Source organism: Narcine bancroftii, chromosome 5, assembly GCF_036971445.1.
Source record: "Narcine bancroftii isolate sNarBan1 chromosome 5, sNarBan1.hap1, whole genome shotgun sequence".
Classification (NCBI taxonomy): Eukaryota; Metazoa; Chordata; class Chondrichthyes; order Torpediniformes; family Narcinidae; genus Narcine; species Narcine bancroftii.
In genome coordinates, this window is record NC_091473.1 from 12,890,547 (window position 1) to 12,916,553 (window position 26,007).

The following is a 26,007-nucleotide window of genomic DNA, read 5'->3' on the forward strand; positions in this document are numbered from 1 at the left end:
CTTGGTAACTCTGGGGGGGATTCTCTTTGGTTCTCTTTCTGATTGCAAGAGGTGCTGGACAATGCTAATGCTGAATCTTTGTCTGCCTTTGGCAGACTAAAGGGAATTCTGTGTAATATTACATTCCCATTTTATTACAGGACAATAAATAGTATCTGATCTGAAAAGTTGATTGCTTCACAGCAAAAAGGTTCATAAACTTTGAACAGAGTTTGGGGGGCATAGCCAAAAAAACGTTGACAATGGCTGATCTGGAGCACTGCTTGAGATGAGTTACAGTATCTGAGGCTTCTCCAACAATCCCTGCTCTGAAGATGAGATTCTATCTGAATGCACCGCAATTACTTGCCCAGGCTACACTGACAAAACCTCCCGAACCCACTACCTCTGCCCCCCAGAGGACCCTCACCACCTAGAGGCCCTCCTTTCTCTCACACTCACTATCCTGACTGGGAAGTATGTCATTTGTCTTCACTTCTACTGGGACGAAATCCTTGGAAATGTCAGCCCAATGCTACTGTCGTTCTGCCTTCACCAGAAAGAAGGCAGTGATTTTAGAAATGGCTCACACCCTCTTTTTCAAGCCATTCAGAGCTGACATTGAAAACAATTGCCAAATGGTCATCAACATTTCACCATGTCTCAGACAACAATCATTGAGAGGGTTCTCAAGTTCAAATTCATTGTCAAGTTGTACCTGGAAGGGTGTTCTGTGAGCAGTACAGCAAGTCAACTATAAAAAGTAGAAGAGCAAGAGGTGACTTAATAGAGGTATTTAAGATTATGAGGGGCTGCCAGCATCCTTTTCCTGGTATGACAATAACAATTACCAGGGGACATCAGTTCAAGGTGAGTGGAGGAAAGTGAAGGAGAGATCTCAGAGATTTTTTTTTTCTCAGAGTGATGGGTGCTTGGAATGTATTACCAGGGTGGTGATGGAGGCTGGTACAATAGTGTCATTCAACAGACTCTTACATAGGATGCAAGAAAAAGAGGGTTGTGGGTGTGAAGTAGGAAAAAAAATTAGACTGTTGTTGAGTAGATTTACTCAAGTCGACACAAGATAATGGAATGAAAGCCTGTACTGTGCTGTTATGTTATGTTCTATGTTGTAAGAGCACATTCCAGTTTGTGATGTTAAAGATCAATTAGTACAATAGCAAGGTTAGCATGGGAACACTATTGTGAGGTCCATTCAGAAAGCTGATGGCCGAGGAAAGAAACTGTCTTGTTGCAAAATCTTACACTTTTGAACCTTCTTCCCTACAGGAGTGTGTCCGGGGAGAAAATGTACTTTAACTGTGAGGAGCATTGCTGGTCATCTAGACCTTACCTGGAATCTCCAGTGGGAATCATGTAATAGCAATCAGGATCCAGGATCAGAGGCAGGGCAGCTGGTGTATTAATCCACTGTATATCTGGGCAGCTGCTTCTTAGCTAACCTGCTACTTTAGGCCTTTAAAGTAGCTTCTACAAAGCATTAATGTAACAATCGCTGCCTTAGAATGTGATAGGCCAAGTACCAAAGCAATCAGTCCTCAGAGAAAGCACGCAGAGGTTTCACTCCATACCTACCACCGTCTGCGACAGTCCCCTCATAGCCCGTCACCTGGTCCAGCATTTCAATGGGAGGTGCTGTTGGGCCTTCCTCATCTTCCAGGTCTTCTGGTCCATCTGCAGAAAAAGGCAAGAGCTGAAAGCACGGTGCAGCTCAAACACCTCCTACAAACCCTGGTGTACTGGGCAAAGCCAATGGTTCTACTGAAGCCACTGTCTTCACACTGGGCCCAGGAAGGCATACTAAACAAGCCAAGCCTTGTGGACTGGTCCACAAAATGTCCTCTTGGTCTATTTAATATGCTATATTTAATATAGGATCTTTCAAAAAGCATGGGATGTGTGAAAGAATTTTACAGCAATGTTGGAACCTGGCGCTGAACTTACAATTGTCATGTAGGAAGTATAGAACCATTATACATAGCAAACTCCCACAGACAGTAAGTAGTGCTAATGTGTGTTTAGTGTTGAATGGTTTGGGGAGGTGGGGGGGGGGAAGATGTTTTAAGATGGCTGTTTTTAAATAGGTCCATGAGATCTTATAAGCACCTTCATATCTCAGATTTTCTTGCAACACTGGAGGCCATTTGACCTTGGGATCTCTGCTGGCTCTTGGAACAACTCAGAAATGCCTATAACCTATTCTCTATCACATACTCCCTTATTACAGTTGTACACGGCCTTGATGAGATATATCTAGAGTTTTGATCCCTCCTGATTCTCCTACCACCCACCCAAATTATGGCACCTTCTAATGATTCTAAAAGGAGAAATTGACAAACCTTGTGGAGCTCACATGGTCCTTCATCCTATGGCACTGCCCCAACTGCAATACCAGTAACAATTTACTCTTTGGGGTTCACAAGCTAGCGCCTGAACTTCAATTCTTGTTTCATTAATTAATCAGGGCCAGAGGACACAAGGAAAACCGTAGCGACAACCAACAAGTTTGCAGCAGAGATTTCAGGGCTGGGGCTGATGAGGACAACACAGTAGTGGATTCCAGGAGTGGTTCCATAACTTTGCCACAATGGTAATGGGGTACCTGAGGAAGGGATGGGAAAGAAATGCAAAGTCCTCTCCGAATGCACTGCTACCTCCTGCTTATCCCCCTCATGGAATCATGGGAAACTTACAAAACTGAAGGAGGCCATCCTGCCTATTGTGTTTCCAGTGGTTGAAAAATCACCCTAGCCTAAATTCACCTTCCAGCACTGGGCCCGAAGCCCAAGGGGTCACGACTCTTCAAGTACGTCCAAGTGTGACTAAGTGTCACTATTGTAACACCCCCCCCTTCTTTTTTTGCTCTATTGTAATTGTGAATATTTATTATATATTATTTGTATTTAGACCAGAAGATATAAGAGCAGAAGTAGGCTGTTTGAACCGTTGGATCCTTTCCATCATGAGCTGATCCATTATACCTCTCACCCCCATTCCCCTGCCTTCTCCCCGTAATCTTTGACACCCCTACTATGCATATAGCTATTAATTACTGCCTTAAATACACCCAATGACCTGGCTTCCACAGCCGAACCCAACAGCAAATTCAAGAGGTTTATCACCCTCTGGCTAAACAAATTCTTCTGCATCACTGTGCCCTCGTTTCCTTTTACTTTAATGTATACTATTGTAGTTTTTTTTTCATGAAGTACCTATACAGTAGCAGCAAGTAAGAATTTTGGTGAATATGTGCATTGTACAATGTATACGACAATAATCTCATCATCATCGTCAAGAGTGGTTTAAAAGTGAGGATGGTCTCACTTTCAGACAGTGAGTCCTAGACAAAATGTTTCCACATCTCTCCTCTAATTTTTTTTTAACCAACTATTTTGAATCCTTTTTGACCCTTTATTATAGGAATTAGATCCTTTCCATATCCTCAGTGAGTCACTGCAGATTTTATACATTATCTTCACCTGATGAATACATATGCTACCACCAAGAGGACATTTTGTGGACCAGTCCACAATAAATGAAGCTCAGACACCAACACCCATTATGATCATGCCAACATACAGGCTTTGTACAAGTGGCAAGCTTCCACACCCACACACCAGTGCTAACCAACTCCAACAAGGGTAGTCCAAAATTTCCCCCAATAATCAATACTGATCCTCTTTCAGTCTACCTCCTGCTGTCCTGAGGTAGCTGCTAACATATTAAAGGCTCCATCTCACCTTTGGCACGCTCTCTTCTACCCCCCCTTCTATCAGGCAAAAGGTACATGTAATTAGGAACATGAACCTTCAGATTCAAGGACAGTTTATTTCCTGCTGATATCAGACTCTTGACTAAATCTCACACTGGCAAAAGGTGATGACCCCACACTGTCTTTTATGATCCTGATATGTTTTTGTCCTCTACTCCCTGCACTACTTGATTGATTACACCACTACACCCAACATTATTGTTTATGTACTTGTTTACTTGTTATCATTGCATTACCTGCTGCATAGGTTGACTTGTCTGGATATTGTGTCTATTAACAGTAAAACTATTCAATTTAATTCACTGCTCACTCTCCTGGCCAGAGGACACACTTTGCAGAAACTACACTGAACTGGCCTCTATACTTTGTTAATCTCAACAGCACCTCCCAATCATTCAGTGCCTGTCAAGCCTTAGCCACACCCTTCAGTGTCCACTGCCTCCAGCCTTTAATGGAAAATGGCTACACTTATTGATAGATCAACAAATGGGGTGTACATGGCAGAGTACACCCTCAACCAATATTGTTTGAGCTAGATGCTCCACCTACTCTTCATGAGGTCATCAAAGCCTCAATCTAACCAAAGCATTTGACACCGTTGGTAGAGATGGCCTACGGAAGCTCTTACCAAAATTCGGTTGCCCCCCCACACCAAACCAACATCATCGTCAGTTCCTTGAATGTATGGAAGCATCAATATGTGTGGCGAGTTGTCAGACCCTTTCCCATCAGCAACGGCGATAAAGAGGCTTGTGTTTTGGCTCCTACTCTGTTTGGAGTATTCTTTGTTGCTGTTCTTCAGGATGCCACATCAGACCTGAAGTTAGAGATCTTTCTACAAATGAGGGCTGATGGTGGTCTCAACCTCACAAGACTGAGAGCAAAAACAAAAGTCAAGGACATTGTGGCTCACGATGACTGTTCATTGGTTGTCCACTCTCTCAAAGAATTACAGGAGATCACCAGTCACTTTGCCAGTGCTGCTAAGAGCAACAAATTGACAATCAGCCAGAAAAAGATGGAAGTTTTGTACCAACCAACTCCTGGCTCAAGCTACAAAGAACCAATTGTCCTCATTGATGAAACTCATCTCAATGCTGTCAACAAGTTTGCTACTGGGCAGCACTATAACATCCTCATCTTCTCTAGATGTAGAGATTGAGTCAAGAACCAGAAAGGCCTGCTTTACCTTTGGTCAGCTGAAAGATCGGGTTTGGTCACAGAACATCAGGTTGGCTACTAAGTGCAAGGTGTACAGGGCCATTGTCCTGTCAGCCTTGCAATATGGATGTGAGACGTGGTGCTCATATCAGAGTCACTTATGTCAGCCTGACCAACTGCAGCAGCGTTTCCTACGTTCTCTGATGAAGATCACCTGAAAAGACAAGATCTACAATATTGAGGTCCTCTCTCAAGCTGGGATGCCAGCAGTTTCAAACTTGGTGATGTCATCCCAACTGCGCTAGGTACGCATGTTGTCAGAATGCCTGACAGAAGATTGCCCAAGGACATCTTATCTGGCCAACTGTCCAATGGTACCTGAAAATGAGGAGTTCAGTGACTATCGTAAAAGGAATTTCTGCACAGGAGTCTCAAGAAAGCTGACATTGCCCAATTAACATGGGAGGATCTGGCTCAAGGTCACTCATAGTGGAGAGATGCCATCAGAAAAGATGTGGAGGCTGCTGAGAACAAGCTCAACAAGGCAACAGAGGAAAGGTACAGGAAGTGCCATAACAAAGCTCTGCCCCTGGTGCCCCTCCAGGCCTCACCTGCCAAGTATGTGGCGAGCAGTGTCTGTCAGGGAGGGATAGACCTGTATAGCCTCTCCAGGATACACATATCACATCCTACAAACTGACTGAAGGGAACCATCATCATGCTATGGGATGGATAGCCGGAAGACGACGACATTGGGTGGCAAGGATTCAGAGGCCGTAACGGCCTGTTACCATGCTATATGTTTAAAAAAAACAAAAGAAAGCTTCTGGGGGTCGTGGCAAGATGGTGTAAATGCAAGACGCGTATTCCACCTTCTCCCAGCTGGAACATTAAACGCCCGACTTTAAGTTGTTTAAAATTAGTTAAAAATAATATTTTTAATTTTTAAAAACAATAGTAAATTACTATGGCAATTAATGTAAAAAAATCTAAGGCTCAACTCCTAAAGAAATTGCTATTTAAAAGTACGGAAGAATTGAGGCCTACCTGTGCAGTGGAATCCTCGGAGTTGATTTCGGCAATTCCCAAGGCCCAGAGGACCCCCAGCTTGGCCGATCTAGACACCGGCACCGACCTTGTTCCTGCAAGATGGCGCCGGCACCTTGGTGAGTTCGGCCGCTGCCGATCCACGCACATGTAAAGCCGTGCGCAGTCGACAGAGGGACCCGCTGCCCCACGATCTTGCCGGGCAGCCTGGGGACACGTGGAGTAGTGTCAGAGATGCTCCGACACTCCCTGTGGCTTTGCCTGGTCTGTGTGAAGCGTCGCGAGTCCGGGAGCTCCTTGACAAGGTGTGGGCTGCGGGAGAGCTCGAGCGCCGGTGGCCCGAAGAGGTCGGGTGTCCAGACCCGCAGCCGCACTGTCAAGGCATCTACACCGACAGAATTGGAATTACTTACTTTCGCAGAGTACGTACAGCAGGGGGAGCTAGCAACCTATGAAGGTAAATCTCAAAAAGTGGAACCGGTATCTGGAATGGATCCAGTATTTACAGTTCTGGAAGGGATTACCTAAAGGTTGGTAATATGTCAAAACAATTATCAGATCAAATGGATCAAGGATTTATGGAGGTGAAAATGAAGATGCATACTTTATGTGAAGAAATGTCAAATATGAAGCAAGATATGAATGTAGTCAAAAGTGACATTAATAGATGTATAAAATCTGTTGATACTGTACAAGAAAATTTTAAGAAAATTGATACAGCTTTTTCTGAGTGTCAAAGTCAAGTGGAGCGTAATAGAGAAAAAATAGAAAAAGTGGAAGGATCTTTCGTAGATTGGGGAATTCAAAAAAGAGACTTATTGAAGAAGATTGATTCTTTGGAAAATCAGAGTCGGAAAAATAATGTGAAGATAGTTGGTCTTCCAGAAGATGTTGAAGGCTCTGATCCTATAAAATTCTTTGAATGCTGAATCCAAGAAGTTTTGGGTAAAGAATTCTTTCCTGAAGGTTTGGAGTTAGATAGGGCTCATAGAGCTCTGAGAAGAAAACCGCTTCCAAGACAACAGCTGAGAGCAGTTTTGATTTGTTGTTTAAAATATCAGGATAGAGAAATGATTTTATGTATGGCAGTACAAAAAGCACGACAAAATCAATCTCCATTAATGGTTCAAAACAAGTGTTCTTTTATGCTGATTTGAGTCAGGAAGTTATTCGTAGACGTCGAGAATTCAATACGGCTAAAGATGCTCTGTGGCGAAAAGGTTATAAATTTGCTTTTTGTTACCCTGCAATTTTGAAGGTTTTTTTATGGAAACTTTCAAATCTCAATTTTTTGAAAATGATCATGATGCCTTAGTTTTTGCGAACTCTCTGCCGGAATTGAGAAGAAATGGTTATTCTCCGCTTTTGTCTCCTAAAAGGAGATCAAATGGAAATGGAAATGGCAGTGGAAATGGAAAGAATGGGAAGAATGGAAAAAATGGAAAGAAAGAAAAAATACAGAATCCTCTTGATATCCAAGATCCAGAGCAATCGTTGGGTTTGGAGTTACTGGGTTGAAGATTATTTGAATGTGTTTATCTATATAATAAATATGTATCTGGCTGTTCTGGGGGGGGGGGGGTGGACGACACTGAAAACTTTGTTAGTCATCTGCCACCAGTGGGTTTCCCAACACCCAGTTTTTTAGGGTAATACTGCCTTTGGGTGGGTTTTTTTTAAAATTTTTGATTTTTTTAAGAAGGGATTTTTTCCCCCCTTTTTTTTTTAAATCCTTGAAGGATTATAAAGGGGAGCATTATTTTATAGAGTTTAATTTTTTAGTGTGTGTATTTACTAATAGTTAAAATTATGTCTAGATTGAATTTTGCAACTTTTAATGTTCAGGGGTTAAATAACCCATAAAAAGAGAGTATTGGCATATATAAAAAAGATGAAAATTGATATTGCTTTTTTTTAAAACAAGAAACACATTTGACTGAGAAAGAAGATTTGAAATTGAAAAGAGATTGGGTTGGTCAAGTTTTTTTTATTCTTCTTTTAATTCTAAAGCAAAAGGAGTAGTGATTTTAATTCATAAGAACTTACCATTTGAATTGGAATCTACTGAAGGGATTGCTGGTAGAGTTTTAAGAGTTAATTGTAAAATTTTTGCAGAATTTTGGACTGTTTAATTTATATGCACCCAATACAGACGATGAGCGGTTTATTTCAGAAGCTTTTTTCTTGTTATATCAGGCTAATGAAAGTATTTTAGTGGGTGGTGATTTTAATTGTGATTTGGATCCTTTATTAGATAGAAATCCGAAGAGTATAAGGAAGTCAAAGATGGCAATACAACTTGATGCATTAATGAAAGATTTAAATTTGGTAGATATTTGTTGAAAAGTTAATCCTACAGAGAAAGATTTTTATTTTTCAAGGCATGATTAGTTTTATAGAATGGATTTATTTTTGGTATCAGCACATCTTCAGGGTAGGGTACTGCGAACTGAATATAAAAGTAGAGTTATATCAGATTATTCACTATTAATCTTCTCTTGTGAAAGTTCGGAGATAGTACATTCGACATATAGATGCAATGTTATTGAAAAAAAACAGAGTTTGTTACTTTTGCAAAAGAGCATATTTCTTTATTTTTGATTGAAAATTTTAATTCTGTGAAGAGTCATTTTATAGTATGGAATGCTTTAAAAGTTTATTTGAGGGGACAGATCATTAGCTATTCTATGAAAGTTAAGAAACAATATATGGCAGAAAGTTTACAGTTGGAAAATCAGATTGCTAAACTAGAGAAGGACTTTCAGAAGGATACAACAGAAGATAAAAAAAATCCCTATTAACGAAGCAAAAATTACGCTATAATACTTTACAAACTTACCAGTTTGAGCGCTTAATAGATCTAAACAACATTATTATGAGTTGGGGGAAAGGGCTCACAAGGTACTTGCCTGGCAATTCAAAGCTGAACAGGCGTCTCGGACTATTAATGCTGTTATGAAGAATTCAATAATAACTTACAACCCTCAGGAAATCAATGACCAATTTTATTCATTTTATCAAAAATTATATACTTCTGAGGGGAAACAGGATAATGGTTCTAAATTAAGGTTACCGGTACTAGATTAGAAAGATATTCAGGAGTTGGAATCTCCATTTATGGATTTTGAAATCAAGGAAGCTATTCCTATTGGTAAGTCCCCGGGAGACAATGGGTTTCCTGTGGAATTTTATAAACTTCTTTATGATGAATTTTCTAATATATTTGGGGAAGTGTTAAATCAAGTTACTGAAGATCAGAAGTTACCAGAAACATGTTCGAGTGCTTTAATAACTGTTATTCCAAAGAAAGACAGAGATCCTTTACAGGTATCTTCATATAGACCTATTTCTTTATTGAATGTTGACTATAAAATTATGGCAAAAGTATTAGCTAACAGACTTGCTAAATATTTACCTAAATTAGTACATATTGATCAAGCAGGTTTTATTAAGAATAGAAATGCCTCAGATAATGTACTTCGATTGCTTACTTTGATCAATGTTTATCAGCGGCAACCTAATCATCATATGGTAGTTGCATTAGATGCTGAAAAAGCTTTTGATAGGGTTGAATGGGACTTTTTATTTAAGGTATTAGAGAAATTTAAATTTGGCCCTTTCTTCATTGGTTGGGTTAAGGCTTTATATATGAATCCGATTGCTAGGGTGGTGACAAATGGACAGACATCTTTACCTTTTAAATTGACTCGATCAACTCGTCAGGGCTACCCATTGTCACCAGCCCTATTTGCATTGGCTATAGAACTGTTAGCACAGGCTATTAGACAAAATGAGGATATCAGGGGGATGAGGATTAAGGATGAAGAATATAAAATTAATCTATTTGCAGACAATGTGTTGATATAGTTACAGGAGTGTTTATCGATATTTGGAGAATTGTCAGAATATAAAGTTAATTGAGATAAAAGTGAAATTTTACCAATTGGAGTAGAAGATTATTCTGAATTTTAAAATATTACAAAATTAAGATGGACGAATAAAATCAAATACTAGGTGTATTTGTGGACAATGATTATCAGTAGTTATATAAATTAAATAATGTACCTATATTGAGGTGGATTTAAGCAGATTTAATTAAATGGAAAGATCTTCCATTAACTTTAATTGGACATGTTAATTGTAGCAAGATAAATATCTTCCCTCGGATTCAATATTTATTTCAGTCAATACTTTGTTTGCTTTCAAAGAGTTTTTTTTTCAGGATTTGAATAAAGCAGTACAAGAGTTTTTGTGGAAAAGTAAATTAACTCGAGTAGCGTTGTACAAACTTACTTGGAAACGTGCATTGGGTGGCTTACAATTGCCACATTTTCAAAATTATTACGAGGCAGCTCAGTTGAAGTTTATTAGTAGATTGATGGATTTGGATCAACCTCCTAGTTAGGCCAAGGTGGAGATATCATGTCTACCTAGAATGGAGATACACGAATTTATATTCTGTTGGAATTTGATTTTATACAGGAATATGATATGCCAATACTGAAACATTTATTAAAGATTTGGATAAAAAAAATTTAGGGTCGAAAGATAAATGATCAATTTTAACTCCATTATACAATAATCGGCTTATTCCTTTTTCAATGTTTAATAGTTATTTAAAGATTTGGAATTCTAGAGGTATAAAGACAATGCAGGACTGTTTTGTAGAGGGACAATTTTTTTTATTTATTTGAGAGAACGATTTGAAATACCTTTAAATTCTTTATTTGTGTATTATCAGCTTTCTTCTTTGGCTTGGCTTCGCGGACGAAGATTTATGGAGGGGATAAAAGTCCACGTCAGCTGCAGGCTCGTTTGTGGCTGACAAGTCCGATGCGGGACAGGCAGACACGGTTGCAGCGGCTGCAGGGGAAAATTGGTTGGTTGGGGTTGGGTGTTGGGTTTTTCCTCCTTTGCCTTTTGTCATTGAGGTGGGCTCTGCGGTCTGCTTCAAAGGAGGTTGCTGCCCGCCAAACTGTGAGGCGCCAAGATGCACGGTTTGAGGCGTTATCAGCCCACTGGCGGTGGTCAATGTGGCAGGCACCAAGAGATTTCTTTAGGCAGTCATTGTACCTTTTCTTTGGTGCACCTCTGTCACGGTGGCCAGTGGAGAGCTCGCCATATGACACGATCTTGGGAAGGCGATGGTCCTCCATTCTGGAGACGTGACCCATCCAGCGCAGCTGGATCTTCAGCAGCGTGGACTCGATGCTGTCGACCTCTGCCATCTCGAGTACTTCGACGTTAGGGATGAAAGCGCTCCAATGGATGTTGAGGATGGAGCGGAGACAACGCTGGTGGAAGCGTTCTAGGAGCCGTAGGTGATGCCGGTAGAGGACCCATGATTCGGAGCCGAACAGGAGTGTGGGTATGACAACGGCTCTGTATACACTTATCTTTGAGGTTTTTCAGTTGGTTGTTTTTCCAGACTCTTTTGTGTAGTCTTCCAAAGGCGCTATTTGCCTTGGCGAGTCTGTTGTCTATCTCATTGTCGATCCTTGCATCTGATGAAATGGTGCAGCCGAGATAGGTAAACTGGTTGACCGTTTTGAGTTTTGTGTGCCCGATGGAGATGTGGGGGGGCTGGTAGTCATGGTGGGGAGCTGGCTGATGGAGGACCTCAGTTTTCTTCAGGCTGACTTCCAGGCCAAACATTTTGGCAGTTTCCGCAAAGCAGGACGTCAAGCGCTGAAGAGCTGGCTCTGAATGGGCAACTAAAGCGGCATCGTCTGCAAAGAGTAGTTCACAGACAAGTTTCTCTTGTGTCTTGGTGTGAGCTTGCAGGCGCCTCAGATTGAAGAGACTGCCATCCGTGCGGTACCGGATGTAAACAGCGTCTTCATTGTTGGGGTCTTTCATGACTTGGTTCAGCATCATGCTGAAGAAGATTGAAAAGAGGGTTGGTGCGAGAACACAGCCTTGCTTCACGCCATTGTTAATGGAGAAGGGTTCAGAGAGCTCATTGCTGTATCTGACCCGACCTTGTTGGTTTTCGTGCAGTTGGATAATCATGTTGAGGAACTTTGGGGGACATCCGATGCGCTCTAGTATTTGCCAAAGCCCTTTCCTGCTCACGGTGTCGAAGGCTTTGGTGAGGTCAACAAAGGTGATGTAGAGTCCTTTGTTTTGTTCTCTGCACTTTTCTTGGAGCTGTCTGAGGGCAAAGACCATGTCAGTAGTTCCTCTGTTTGCGCGAAAGCCGCACTGTGATTCTGGGAGAATATTCTCGGCGACACTAGGTATTATTCTATTTAGTAGAATCCTAGCGAAGATTTTGCCTGCAATGGAGAGCAACGTGATTCCCCTGTAGTTTGAGCAGTCTGATTTCTCGCCTTTGTTTTTGTACAGGGTGATGATGGTGGCATCACGAAGATCCTGAGGCAGTTTTCCTTGGTCCCAACAAAGCTTGAAAAACTCATGCAGTTTGGCATGCAGAGTTTTGCCGCCAGCCTTCCAGACCTCTGGGGGGATTCAATCCATACCTGCTGCTTTGCCACTTTTCAGTTGTTCGATTGCCTTATATGTCTCATCCAGGGTGAGGACCTCATCCAGCTCTAGCCTTAGGGGCTGTTGAGGGAGCTGGAGCAGGGCGGAATCTTGGACTGAGCGGTTGGCACTGAAAAGAGATTGAAAGTGTTCTGACCATCGGTTGAGGATGGAGATCTTGTCGCTGAGGAGGACTTTGCTGTCTGAGCTGCGCAGCGGGCTTTGGACTTGGGGTGAGGGGCCGTACACAGCCTTTAGAGCCTCGTAGAAACCCCTGAAGTCGCCAATGTCCGCGCTGAGCTGGGTTCGTTTGGCGAGGCTAGTCCAACACTCATTTTGGACGGCGGCGGCCCCGATACGGGCAGGAGCAAGGGGGAGACGGCGGCCCCAGCCTCGGTCGAGTGAGGCAGGCGGAGGCCCCGGTCCGGGCAGGGAGTGGGAGGCGGCGGCCCCAGTCCGGGCACAGGGAGAGCAGCAGCGGCCCCGGCCACGGTCCGGGCGAAGGGTAGGCGGCGGCGGCCCCGATCCGGGCAGGAGCAAGGGGGAGACGGCGGCCCCGGCCTTGGTCGAGTGAGGCAGGCTGAGGCCCCGATCCGGGCAGAGAGTGGGAGGCGGCGGCCCCAGTCCAGGCACAGGGTGAGCTGTGGCGGCCTCGGCCCCGGTCCGGGCAGTATGGACCGACCTAGGAGGGGAGGCAGGCCCCTCCAGCCCGGGTAAGAAACCTGCATAGGAGAAGGCCACTCCGATATAAAACCTACGACCCAAGGACCTCGCTGCCACGTCCCAGCTTGCTTGGCCACGGCACACGAACCATGGGTGTAAAGGGTGGGGCCAGTACTGCGCACACTGCACTCCACCTAAAAGCTCCTTTGCGCAGGCCCGATTATCAGCTTAGGGCTTTGGTAAAAGTCAATTATGGTAGAGAGGTGTATTTACCTACTTTGTCCAAATTTGAATCTTTGACTTCTACTATACCAAAGAAGGATAATGTTTCAGTTATGTATAATTTATTACAAGACAATATGGATAAGTCAGATTGGGAAAAATCTAAACTTAAATGGGAGACTGAGATTTAGTGTTTACTTTTCCTGAAGATGATTGGGTGAACATGTGTCAGGACAATGTAATTAAATTGACTAATGTAAGATACGGTACGGTCAATTATAATTTTTTTTACATCAATTGTATTTGACCCCAGAAAAGTTTAAAATAATGGGCTTAGTAATTCAGATTCTTGTTTTAGATGTTGTTTATATATTGGTACTTTTTTACATGCTGTTTGGACCTGTGTGAAAGTCCAACCATATTGGCAAGAAATTAAAATAGTTTTGGAAAAATTGTATAATTTTAAATTACCTTTGGATCCAACGATTTTTTTTGTTAGGAGATTAATATTAATTAAAGGGAAAGTTCAAATTGCTTTTGTACGTTTGGTGTTATCGGTAGCGCATAAATGTGTTGCTAGTACTTGGAAAGATGATGTAGAAATTAATATAATATGCTGGCATAATGAATTGAAAGTTTGTATCGTTATGGAAAAAATTATTTATAATTTACATGATAATTATTCTTTTTTGTTGATGTGGTCTCCATATTTGAAATATATGCAATTAGATGTATTTTGAACTGTTATTAACATTTATAGATATATATGATTTATATTTTTGGCTCCACTTAAGGGGGCTAGCTGAAAGGGTGGGTGGGGGGAGCTAGTTGAAAGGGTGGGTGGGGGGGGCTAGCTGAAAGGGTGGGTGGGGGGGGCTAGCTGAAAGGGTGGGTGGGGGGGGCTAGCTGAAAGGGTGGGTGGGGGGGGCTAGCTGAAAGGGTGGGTGGGGGGGGAAGGGTTTTTTAATTGTTCCCTTTTTTGTTTTTTTTAAATGTTTGTTGTGTTTTTTTTGTATGTCTTTGTAAAATTACTTTGTTTGAATATTTAGATTGTATGCTATACTTTTTACTTATCTTTTAAATAAAGTTTAAAAAAAACAATGCTTCTTTAGCAGTTTTCGCCTCTAAACTCGAAGCACAATAGCAGCAAGTGCTTAGTTAATATCAGATCTGTGAGGTGCTCCCTACACCATGCCCACTTAGAGTTGTGCATTTTCAGGGCTACATTAGTGCTGTGTGACCACCAGCAGGGAGAAACTCCTTCACCACAGGATGAGAGGGTGGTCACAATATCCAGATTAATTTTAATTAAACAGATTAAGGATGTCCTTGACAAGCTCCCAGTGTCCCTTATCAATTTTTATGAGGGGGAGATAGTGGAGTGAGCAATGAGAATTAAATTGGTTCATTGCCACATGTACACCACAACACTCTGTTTTGCATGCTATCCAGGCTAGTCAACCTGTACAATGTCACAGTCTGGTATGGGAAATGCTTTGCACAAGACTGCATGAAACTGCAGAGAGCTGTGAAAGGCTGCAAGGACAAGCCAGGGAAATTTGGGCTGGTGATCTTAACATCAGTCATGAGTAAGTTACTAGAGGGAATTCCGAAGGGCAGGATCTATATCCATTTGGAAAGTCAAGGGCTGATTAGGGATAGTCAGCATGGTTTTGTATGTGGGAAATTATGCTTCACAAATTTAATCAAGTTTCTTGAAGAGGTGTTCAAGAAGATTGATGAGGGCAGGGTGGTCGACATTGTCAACGTGGACTTTAGCAATGTCCTCAATAGTAGGCTGGTCTGGAAGGTTAAATTGCATGAGATCCAGGGTGAGCTGCTCAGTTGGATACAGAATAGACGATGGTAGGAGTTAGAGGATTGTTATTCAGACTGTAGGCCTGTGATCAGTGGTGTGCCACTGGGATCAGTGCTGGGTTCTCTGTTGTTTGTCATTTATATTAATGACAGACAACAATGGTTATGGAGTTTGCGGATGACAATTGACAGTATAATGGTCAGTGAAGGTTTTCTGAGGTTACAATAAGATTCAGATGAACTGCGAAAGTGGGACAAAAAATGGCAGATAGAATTTAACTTGGACAAGTGCAGAGTGTTTACTTACGCAAGGAACAGTAGAGCCATGTGGATTGCTGGGGTACCGATACATAGTTCCCTGAAACTGGCAACATCGTAAACAAGGGTGGTGAAGAAGGCATTTGGCATGCTTCTCTTCATTGGTCAGGGCATTGACTGCATGAGCTGGGATGTCATTTTATAACTGTACAAACTGTTGGTGTGACCACACTTGAGCATTGTGCGCAGTTTTGGTCATCCAGCTATAAGAAAGATGTCATCAAGCTGGAAAGGATGCAGAAAATATTTATGCCAACACTATTTGGACTGGCGGACTTGAATTATAGAGAGGATGGGTCATTTCTCCCTGGAGAATAGGAGGCTGAGTGAGGACCTTATAGATGTTTATCGGGGGCATAGAGGTGAATGCTCAGTCTTTTTTTTTTCCCCAGGGTAGGGGAATCTAAAGCTAGTGGGCACAGGTTTAAATTGCGAGAAGTAAGATTTAAAAGGGACATGAGGGCAACTTTTTCCACACTGAGGGTAGTGGATGTGGAGAAGACAGGTACAAATGTAACATTGAAAAGACAAACAAGTACAGTTTAAGAAAAATTGATCGAGATATGGGCAAACATAGGCAAATGGGACTAGCTTAGGTAGACAGCTTGGTTGGTATAGATAAGTTATGCTGAAGGGCCTGTTTTCATGTTATAAAGCTCTCACAAGGTATTGGAGCAGAAGTAGGCCAATCAGCCCATTGAATCTGCTCAACTATCTTTCAACTCAGCCCCACTCCCCGGCCTTCTCCCCGTAACCCTTGATGCTCTGACTAATCGAAAACCTGTCAATCGCTGCCTTAAAAACACCCAACGATCTCACTTCCACAGCTAGTGGCAACAAATTCCACAGGCTCATGACCCTCTGGCTAAAGCAATTTTTCCGCATCTCTATTTTAAATTGACTCCTTTTATCCTGAAGTGTGCCCTTTTGACCTAGACTCCCTCAGGTATTTACAACTCTAAGGTAGTTAAACACAATACATTTCTAGCCTTGGGCATATTTTTGTAATTATAATTTGTTCTCTCATGGTGTTGTTGTCTGTACATTAATTTTTGCTATAAACCTTTTTATATTTTCACAGCAAGTCCTACAAACTAATTTTAGGTTTCCTGCTAATTTGTTCTCATAATCTGTCCTCTCCCTTTCTAAAATCAATTTTTGGTGCAGAAATGCCTCTAACAATCCATTTGGCTTAAAATGTTATTGTGCAAGGGAAATATATAAAGACACACATATAGTTAAGAAGACATGGGCAATTGATAGTTGGGAAGAGCTGAATGAAGATCTTTGATTGGCTGATAGAAAGTTTAAACAAATATTTGGTCAGCTGTGTTTAAGCATCTGGTGTTATTGATACACCCATCATTGCTGTATGGACTTTTTTTTCCTCCACCACCCAGAGTCTGCAGGATGAACTTTGTCATAAGTATTTATGGAGTCTTGTATTACTAGGCATTTATCATAGTCACAGATGCAAGCCCTTTGGCCCATGAGTTTTTGCCGACCATTATCCACCCATCTTTATATAATTCTACCCTAGCCCATTTTGTTCACCCCACATTACCATCGACCCCCACAGATCTCACCACTCACCTGTACTAAAAGGGGCAACTTACAAGATTCGATTCAATTCCAGATTCCTTTATTGTCATGTAATAGAACAGAACATTTAATATTACACAAAATTGTGTTCTGCTTGCCATAAGGCAGACAAATAGTTGCCATTAGTATTGCCTGGTGCTCCTTATGGTAAGAGAAAAAGAGAAGCAAAGGAGAGTTCGTTCAGAGTCACATAGGGTCCATAGATTTTCTTCCAGCGCTCCCACAACCTCTGCAGCTGCTTAGACTTCGGTTTGATTCATCACAACATAAACGAACAGAAGCAGGCCACTAGGCCCATCAGTTCTGTTCCGTGACTATGCGCTAAACTAAACTTATCCCTAGTTCCAATTACCAGCCTTTTCCCTTTCTCCCTTGATACCCTTACTAATGAGGTACTTGTCCATTTCCTGTTTAAATTCTCCCAGTGATCTGGCCTCCACTGCTTTGTGTGACAGTGAGTTCCACAGATCCACAACCCTCTGACTATAGAAGTTCTTCCTCTTCTCCATTTTGATTGGATAACATAATATTAAGACTATGACCCCTTGTTCTCGACTCTCCTATCAAGGGAAACATCTTATCCACATTCACTCTGTCAAAACCTTTCAATATTCGAAAGGTCTCTATGAGATTCCCTCCCCTCACTCTCCTATACTCCAAAGAGTACAACCCAAGAGCTGCCAAACGTTCCCCCATACTCCAGACCTTGAGTTTCAGGAATCATCCTGGTAAATCTCCTCTGCACCACTTCCAACAACATTACATTTTTTCTAAGATAGGGGGACCAAAACTGTACATAGTACTCCAAATGGAGTCTCACCAGTGCCCCATAGAGCCTCCTCCCAACTAGCTTTTGCCCATTGTGTTTAAGAGTAGAGAGGTGTTAAACACAATACCTCTTGAAATGAATGCTAGCTTAGCATTTTCCTTCTTCACTACCAATCCTACCTGGGCATTAACTTTTAGATTACTCTGCACAAGGACACCCAGGTCTCTTTGCACCTCCGAGGATTGAATTTTCTCCCCATCCAGATTGTTCTCTGCCTGTTTATTTCTACTGCCAAAATGTAGAACTGAACACTTCTCAACATTGTATTTCATCTGCCATATTTTTGCCCAGTCTCCCAATCTGTCTATATCCCTCACAATTTTACAGTTTCTTCAACAGTTCCTGCTCCACCACCTATCTTGGTATCATTTGAAAATTTGGCCACAAAACTATTTATTCCATAATCCAAATCATTAATATAAATTGTAAACAGCAGTGGCCCCAAGACCGACCCCTGCAGAACACCACTTATTACAACCAGCCATTCTGAATGGGATCCCTAATTTCAACCCTTTGCTTTCTGCCTATCTATCCAATCTAATAGCATCCCTGCAATTCCATTGGCTTTCATTTTATTTATCCGCCTAACATGCAGCACCTTATTGAAAGCCTTTTGAAAATCCAAGTAAATCCACAGCCTCCCCTTTGTCTATCCTACTCGAGATTTCTTCAAAAACTCTAATAGGTTAGTTAAACATGATCTACCCATTAAAAAAACTATGCTGACTAGGACCTATCCTGTCATATATTTCCAGGTATTTCATAACTTCATCCTTGAGAAGTGACTTTAATATCTTCCCCACCACTGACGTCAGACTTAAGGGTCTGTAGTTCCCTTTTATCTGCTTCCCATCTTTCTTGTACAGCAGAACCACATTCGCAACCCTCCAATCCCCTGGAACCACGCCAGAGACCATTGGTTTCTGGAAGATTGTCACCAATGGATCTACAATTTCCAAAGCCAACTCTTTCAAAATCTGCAGATGTACCTCATCCAGTCCGGGAGATTTATCTGTCTTTAATCCATTTAATTTACCTAGCACAATTTCTCTAGTAATCTTAACTGTATCCAACTCTACTCCCTGAAGCTTCTGTCTGTCAGGGAATCTTCCACAGTGAAATCAGACGTAAAATATTGATTTAATTCTTCTGCCACTTCTTTGTAACCCATTATAATTTTCCCAGCATCATTTTCTATCGGCTCTATGTCAACACATGTCTCTTTTATTCTTTATATATTTAAAAAACTCTTAGTATCTTTTTTTATATTGTTTGCCAATCTCCTTTCATTACTCATCTTTTCTTTCCTTATGACTTTATTTCTTTCTGTAAGTTTTTAAAAGGAGTCCCAGTCCTCTGATTTCCCACTAGTTTTACCCACCTTATATGCCCTCCGCTTTGCTTTTATCTTTGCCTTAACTTCTTTTGTTAGCCACATTGGTACCATCTATCCTTTGACTACTTTCCTTTTTCGAGGAATACATCTATCCTGCATGCCTTTTATCATTTGCAAAAATATTTTCCAATCCTGCTCTGTTCCTCCGACTAGTTTGCTTTTCCAGTTGACTTGGGCCAGCTCTTTCCTCATATCACTATAATTTCCTTTATTCCACTGAAGAATTGATACATCTGCTAACATTTTTTTTTTCTTTTCCAGTTTGAGATTGAATTCGACCATTGCTTCCTTGAGGTTCCAAGACCTTTAACTTCCTAACGACCTCAGGTTCATTGCACATGACCCAATCTACAACTGCTGATCCCCTGGTGGGCTTCTCAACAAGCTGTTCAAAAAATCCATCTCTTAGGTTTTCTACAAACTCACACTCCTGTGATCCAGTAAATTCCTGTCCTTTCCAATTCCCTGCCATGTTAAAATCTGCCATAGTTAATATATTATCTTTGCGATATGCCCTTGCTTTGAATTTCTATCTGTATCTTATAGTCCACTTCCTGGCTGCTGTTTGGGAGCCTGTATATAACTGCTAATATAATCTTTTTACCCTTGGCATTACTTAATTCAACCCATACTGATTCTACCGCTTTAGATCCTAGGACCCTTCTTTCTATTGATTGAAGGTCATTATGATCATCAGAGCTACCCCTCCACCTCTACCCTCCTGCCGATCTTTCCTATAGACTGTATCCTCGGATATTGAGCTCCCAATCGTACGCCTCATTGAGCCATGTTTCAGTAACGATCACAATGCCAAACCTTTTTAGTTGAATCTGCGCAACCAGGTCATCCACTTTGTTTCTGATGCTACGTGCATTTAAGTAAAGTGTCTGTAAGCCCGTTATCAATGATGTATGAGCTGTATTCCTGTTGAACTGCTCTTTCTCCTGTCTGCTCACCTGCCTTTCCTTTATGTCATTTTTGACCATTTCTGTACTATTAATTCCTTCCTCTGATGTAACTCCCTGACCCACTGCTATCCTATTTTCTATGCTCTCATTATGGTTTCCCTCCCCCTGCAAAGCTAGTTTAAATCCTCCCCAATGGCTCTAGCAAACCCTCCTGCCACGATATTGGTCCCTTTCCAGTTTAGGTGCAGTCCATCCTTTTTATAGAGGTCTGACCTCCCCCAGAAATGATTCCAGTAATCTAGGAATCTGAAGCCCTGTGCCCTACACCAACACTTTAGCCATGCATTCATCTGCCACAACTTCCTATTTGTACCCGGTCTCATGCGTGGCACAGGCAGCAATCCAGAGAGTACCACCCTTGAGGTATTCATCAACAACTCAAGCTCCAGATCCAGTGCCCGAGGCCCTTCAGGAGCCCTACTTGCCCTCAGCACCCTCTTGAACCCGGCTCTGATACCTGGTTCCCATGATCTAGTCTCTAGCATCCCTCAACCTATGCAAGTCCCCTGACTGTGTTGCCCGCAGCCTATGTAGGTCCTTCAGCTGCCGAGCCCCTAGCTGGTCTGCTGCCGTGGTCACCGTTCTATCACCTCAACTGGAGGTTTTCTCCCCATTACTGATGCCCTGTGCCAATCCACTACTCACCCACCCCCACTCCCGGAGACTGCATCCCCTCTTGGTTGCTGCTGAGCATAGCCGCTGTCATCTTGGACACAGGATTGTGGTTGCAGGATTTTAAAATAACGAACAACTTAAAGACTGTACAGAGCCAATTAACCCACCAACCTGCAAACTGACAGGCTGGGGAGGAAACTAGAACACCTGAGGAGGAGGAGCTTTTGAATCCATACAGTCACAGGGACAATCTGCAAACTCCACACAGGCAAAAGAGAGGAGAGGTTGGGGGTCAGGAGGTGAAGGGTAGGTGCCATGGAACCAGGGTCAGGGATTAGCCTGGGTGACTGGAGCTACGAGTAGTGGCCCCATCAGCTTTACCAGTGAGTTACTTCATGTTGTTGCTTGGGCTGTTTGCTCTTTACACAATGATAAGCATCCTCGTCTAATCTAACACAACTCTTATCTACTACAGTTTGGCATTTAACACCATCATTCCCTCAAAACTGATCAGAAAACATCAAGACCTGGGACTCAACGCCCCACTGTGTAATTGATGATGGATTTCATTACTTCAAGACCACAATCAGTGAGGAATGGTAAGAACATCTCCTCTACAATATCCATCAGTACAGGAGCACCACAGGGCTGTGTTCTTAGCCCCCATTCCATTCACTTTACACCTATGACTTTGTGGCTCAGTATGACAATAACATTATCTATAAATTGGCCAACAATGCCACAGTAGTGAGTTGTATAAAGGATGGGTACGAGTCAACATACAGGAGGGAGATTGAAAACTTGGCTGAATGGTGCACCAACAACAACCTTATACTCAATATCACTAAAACTAAGGAGCTGATTGTTGACTTCAGGAAGGGAAAGCCAGAGGTTTACAATCCAGTGATTATTGGGAGGTCAGAGGATGAGTTCTTGAGAGCCACTATCTCAGAGGATCTTTCCTGGATCCTGGACACAAATGGCAACCCCTCTACTTTCTTAGGAGTTTGCAGCGGTTTGGTATGACATTGGAAACTCTGGCAAATGTCTACAGATATTTGGTGGAAAATGTGCTGATGGGCTGCATCATGGTTTGGTAAAGGGACACTAATACCCCGAGAGAAAAGGTCTGCAAAAGGTAGTGGACACAGCCCAGGACATCACAGGTAAAATTCTTCCCACCATCGAGAATATCCTCAGGGAAAGCTGCCATCAGAGAGCAGCAGCAATCATCAAGGATTCACACCACCCAGCATACTCTCTGTTCCCACTGCTACCAACAAGAAAGAGGTATAGGTATCACAAGACTCGCGCCAGCAGATTCAGGAACAGATGCTACCCCTCCACCATCAGACACCTCAATAACAAACTCAATTAGGGGATGTGATATGGGGAGAGTAGATAGAAGCAAACCCCCGGAGCTCCCAGATCTATACGAAGATAAACTATAACAAAAGAATTTTAAAAGAGCCAAAATACTCAAAAGTTGTGTGGGAAAATACCAGGATCAGCAATAATGACGAAAAAAATGAAATCAACAGGCAGTAAAGGTAAAGAGCCGGCCTCGAGATCTCTAGAGCAACTCAAGGAGAACGGCGAGGGGGTGGGAGTGCAGGCTCGAAGCCTGACGACAGGCAAGGGGACGGTAAGGGGAGGTGCAGGAGACCTCAGCCCTGTGAGGGAGGTGTCAATGAGCACCTCGGCAAGCTCATCTAGAGACAAGCGCAGATACCCTCTCCCCCTAGAACAACGAGCTCCAACAGGCAGCAGAAGTGGAAAGGCGGGGGCGGGGAAACATGGGAAGCAGCGACCCCTGAGACAAGGAACGTGGAAAACTCACTTGAGGAAGTCATTAGCAAAGGGAGTGAATGTGGAGACTGGTGCCTTTGAGAGGACAATGGTATCGGCTGCATGAGGTAGCCAAGATAGAGCGTCAGGAAGGGGGGGGCATACTTGAAGCCCTCATTGTGGACAATTTTAGAGGCGATGGAAAAGAGACTCTCATTGGACTTGGGCAGGAAAACGAGCCAGTTAAATGTTAAGTTGGACAAATGCCATTCAATATTAAATGCTTTGCAAGGAAGGGTTACAGAATTGAAAGAACGAACAGGGAACAATGAGGACAGGATAGGGCAATTGGAAAATAAAGCTACAGATGCAGGGTGTTTATGGCAACAAACTAATATTCTTTAAAATTATAACCAGCTCAACACACTTAAAATAGTGGGATTAAAGGAAGGAATAGAGGGGAGAAACCCCATAGCCTTCTTTTAATGCTGGCTTCTGGAGACATTGGGGAAGGAAAGCCTGGGGGAAAATAAGTGGAGATCGAAAGGGCCCCATCGGTCCTTCTTCATGTGCCCAGGCCCCAAACAAAGGCCATACTTGGTGTTGGTGGAGCTAGTGCACTACCAGGACTAAGATTTTTTTTTAAAAAAAGAGCAGTGGTTGCTGGGGCAAAAGCAAGGGGATGGCAATAAGGTATTTTTAAAAAATCCTAATATCAGTGGGACCCTCCTGCATCAAAGGAAGGAATTGGAACTACTGAAAAGGATGGCAAAGCAAAAGGAGTATGACTGTGTAATCAAACACCTGGCAAACTTGAAAACAGTAATGCCAGGAGGAGAGGGGAAATTTTTCTCCCAAAAAGGTCAAAAATTTGTCAAACAACTGCCAATATGTAATAATCAGCAATAATGCTCATGAAATAATGACAGTAAATAATGTAAATAAATGGGGTGTAGAAATGGAAGAGGGAAGAAATGTAATGAGGGAAGGTGGGTGGAGAGGAGAGGGAGGTAGATGGGTGTGAAAGGCACAATCTTTAATATAGAGGGGGGTGGTAACGACCTGGAGGATTCAGTCAGCAGTGGGGAAAGAAGGGGAGATCTGTGAAGGGATGGAGAGAGGGAATGTAAGGGGGTGATAAGTAGTTTTATTGGCAGGTGTTGTAAAGGGTTGGGGTTTGTTGTAGTATCTTGTGTTATTTTTGTTTTTTTTTCCCCTTTTGCTTATTTTTTTGAAATTTTTTTTCTCTCTCCTTTTTGGGTTTGTGGTCATAGTTTTTGTTTTATCTTCCCAGGGTTTGTCACGGGCCTGGTGGCTGGAGCAGACAGCTGAAGGAAAAAGGTTGGATGAATGATGGACACGGGGCAATGGAGGTATGGGGGAAACACAAGCCTGGGGATCTCTGGGGCAATGGCTAAAGTATAAAGTACATTAGTTTTTATGTTAATGCTTGAACGGGCAGTGAAGAGAAAGAGTCTTGGTACACATTAAAAAAAAAGGAGTGGATTTGGCCTTTTTCCAAGAAAGGCATTTAATGGAGTGCAAACACCAAAAACTAAAAAGGGGATGGGTGGACTTGGTAATAGCCTCCTCATTCAGCTCAAATGCAAGGGGTGGCAATTCTGATAGGGAAGAGTGTTGCAGTGAGAATGCAGAATGTGATCACAGACAGAGCAGGAAGATTTGTAATGGTGCACTGTCAAGATATATTCGGAATTTTTCCCATTCAAGTACCAGAATTTTTCTTTCAAAACTTGAATGAAATAATACGTGAATTCCTTTGGAAAGGTAAGATGTCAAGAATTGGTTCAGAAAAATTAATGTGGAAATTTGATCAGGGTGGACTAAGACTACCAAATTTTAAGAATTATTTTAAAGCAGATCAATTGAGGTTTTTATCCTCCTGTTATCAAGAGGATGAAAAACCAGCTTGGATTCAAATAGAAATTAATACAATTAGTGAAACTATTTCAGAGTTAATTTTGTATAAATGGAATAGTGAGTCATTTAAAGGAACTAAAGATTTTTCTGTACTGAAACATATTTTAAACATATGGAAAGAATTCATATTGAGAGAGGAATTAAAAATTATCAATTACTAAAAATGTTAAAACAAAATCAACTTCTTCCTTTTACTTTAAAAAATTCTTTATTTGATCATTGGTTTAGTGAAGGTTTACAGAGAATAAAGGATTTTTTCTTAGGATAATTTTTCTTAACTTTTGATCAATTGAAATATAAATACAATATACTTAATAATTCAATTTTTGCATATTATCAATTAAAAATGTATTTGTGACAAAGACTGGGAGCAGATTTGAGACTCTCTAAACAAAGTCAATTTGAAGATATAAGAAGATACTTTTGTTGTTAAGAAATTTATTACTAATATGTATATAAAATTACAAGAGACTGTAAAGAAAAAAGATTTATATAAATCAAAAATCTGATTGGAGAAAGATTTAAATATACAAATTCAGGAGGAGATTTGGTCAAAATTATGTTATGAAAGTGTTACAAATATAGTAAATGTTATATATCAAATGGTTCAATATAATTTTCTTCATCAATTGTATTATACCCCACATGTTAAATGGACTTTATCCTAATTATTCAAATAAGTGTTTTCGATGTGCGAAAGAAATAGGGACTTATTTTGCATTCAGTGTGGTCTTGTAAAAAAGTGGAAAGGTTTTGGATGAACTGAGTTTATTATTAGAGCAAATTATGAAGATAAATATACCAAAGGATCCAAGAATATTTTTACTTGGAGATATTTATGAAAACAGTATTTGTCCAATTTCAATTTTACATCAAGAATTATTTTTTTTTTTTTTTTAAAAGTATTTAAATAGCAACTGCAAAGAAATGTCCAGTGATATCATGGAAAGATGATAGAGAAGTGTTATTAAGTAGATGGTACAATGAGATGCAAAATTGTATATCTTTGGAAAAAAATACTTATAGTTTAAGAAATAGAGTTGAAAATTTTTATAATATTTGGAAACCATATATGGATTTTATAGATAATTTTCCATCCACCTCTTCTATCTTATCCACTCCTCTTAATTAGTAATTTTTAATAACAATTAATGATCATCTATGCTAATATCATTGAATGTTAAATGGTAGGTGTTTCTTTCCTTTTCTTACTTTTGGGTGGGAGGGGGGATGGGGATTTGTATCATTGGCTTTGGATATTTGATTAATCTTTTATTTCATTTTTTCCTGTAATGATGCAAACAATTAAATAAAATTATTAAAAATATATATATTCAGAATCCTGGACCTTAGTAAACGTATATGCCCCCAATTTTGATGA

General features: G+C 41.4%; 1 protein-coding gene across 3 annotated transcripts in view; it reads right to left on the bottom strand.

Annotated features, from left to right (window-relative positions):
* LOC138763140 (protein SSUH2 homolog) overlaps positions 1-26,007 on the bottom strand; it is a 62,200-nt gene that overhangs the window by 27,753 nt on the left and 8,440 nt on the right. Inside the window, exons 1-2 of one of the 3 annotated variants that reach the window (XM_069936819.1) lie at positions 5,981-6,102; positions 1,576-1,674 (exon numbers count right to left, since the gene is read on the bottom strand). In XM_069936819.1, the coding sequence (XP_069792920.1) occupies positions 1,576-1,621 (46 nt within the window). In that variant the 5' untranslated portion in view covers positions 1,622-1,674; positions 5,981-6,102. Of the gene's footprint in view, positions 1-1,571; positions 1,675-5,980; positions 6,103-26,007 lie in introns of those variants that run through there. The other 2 variants (XM_069936817.1, XM_069936820.1) reach the window with 2 other exon arrangements.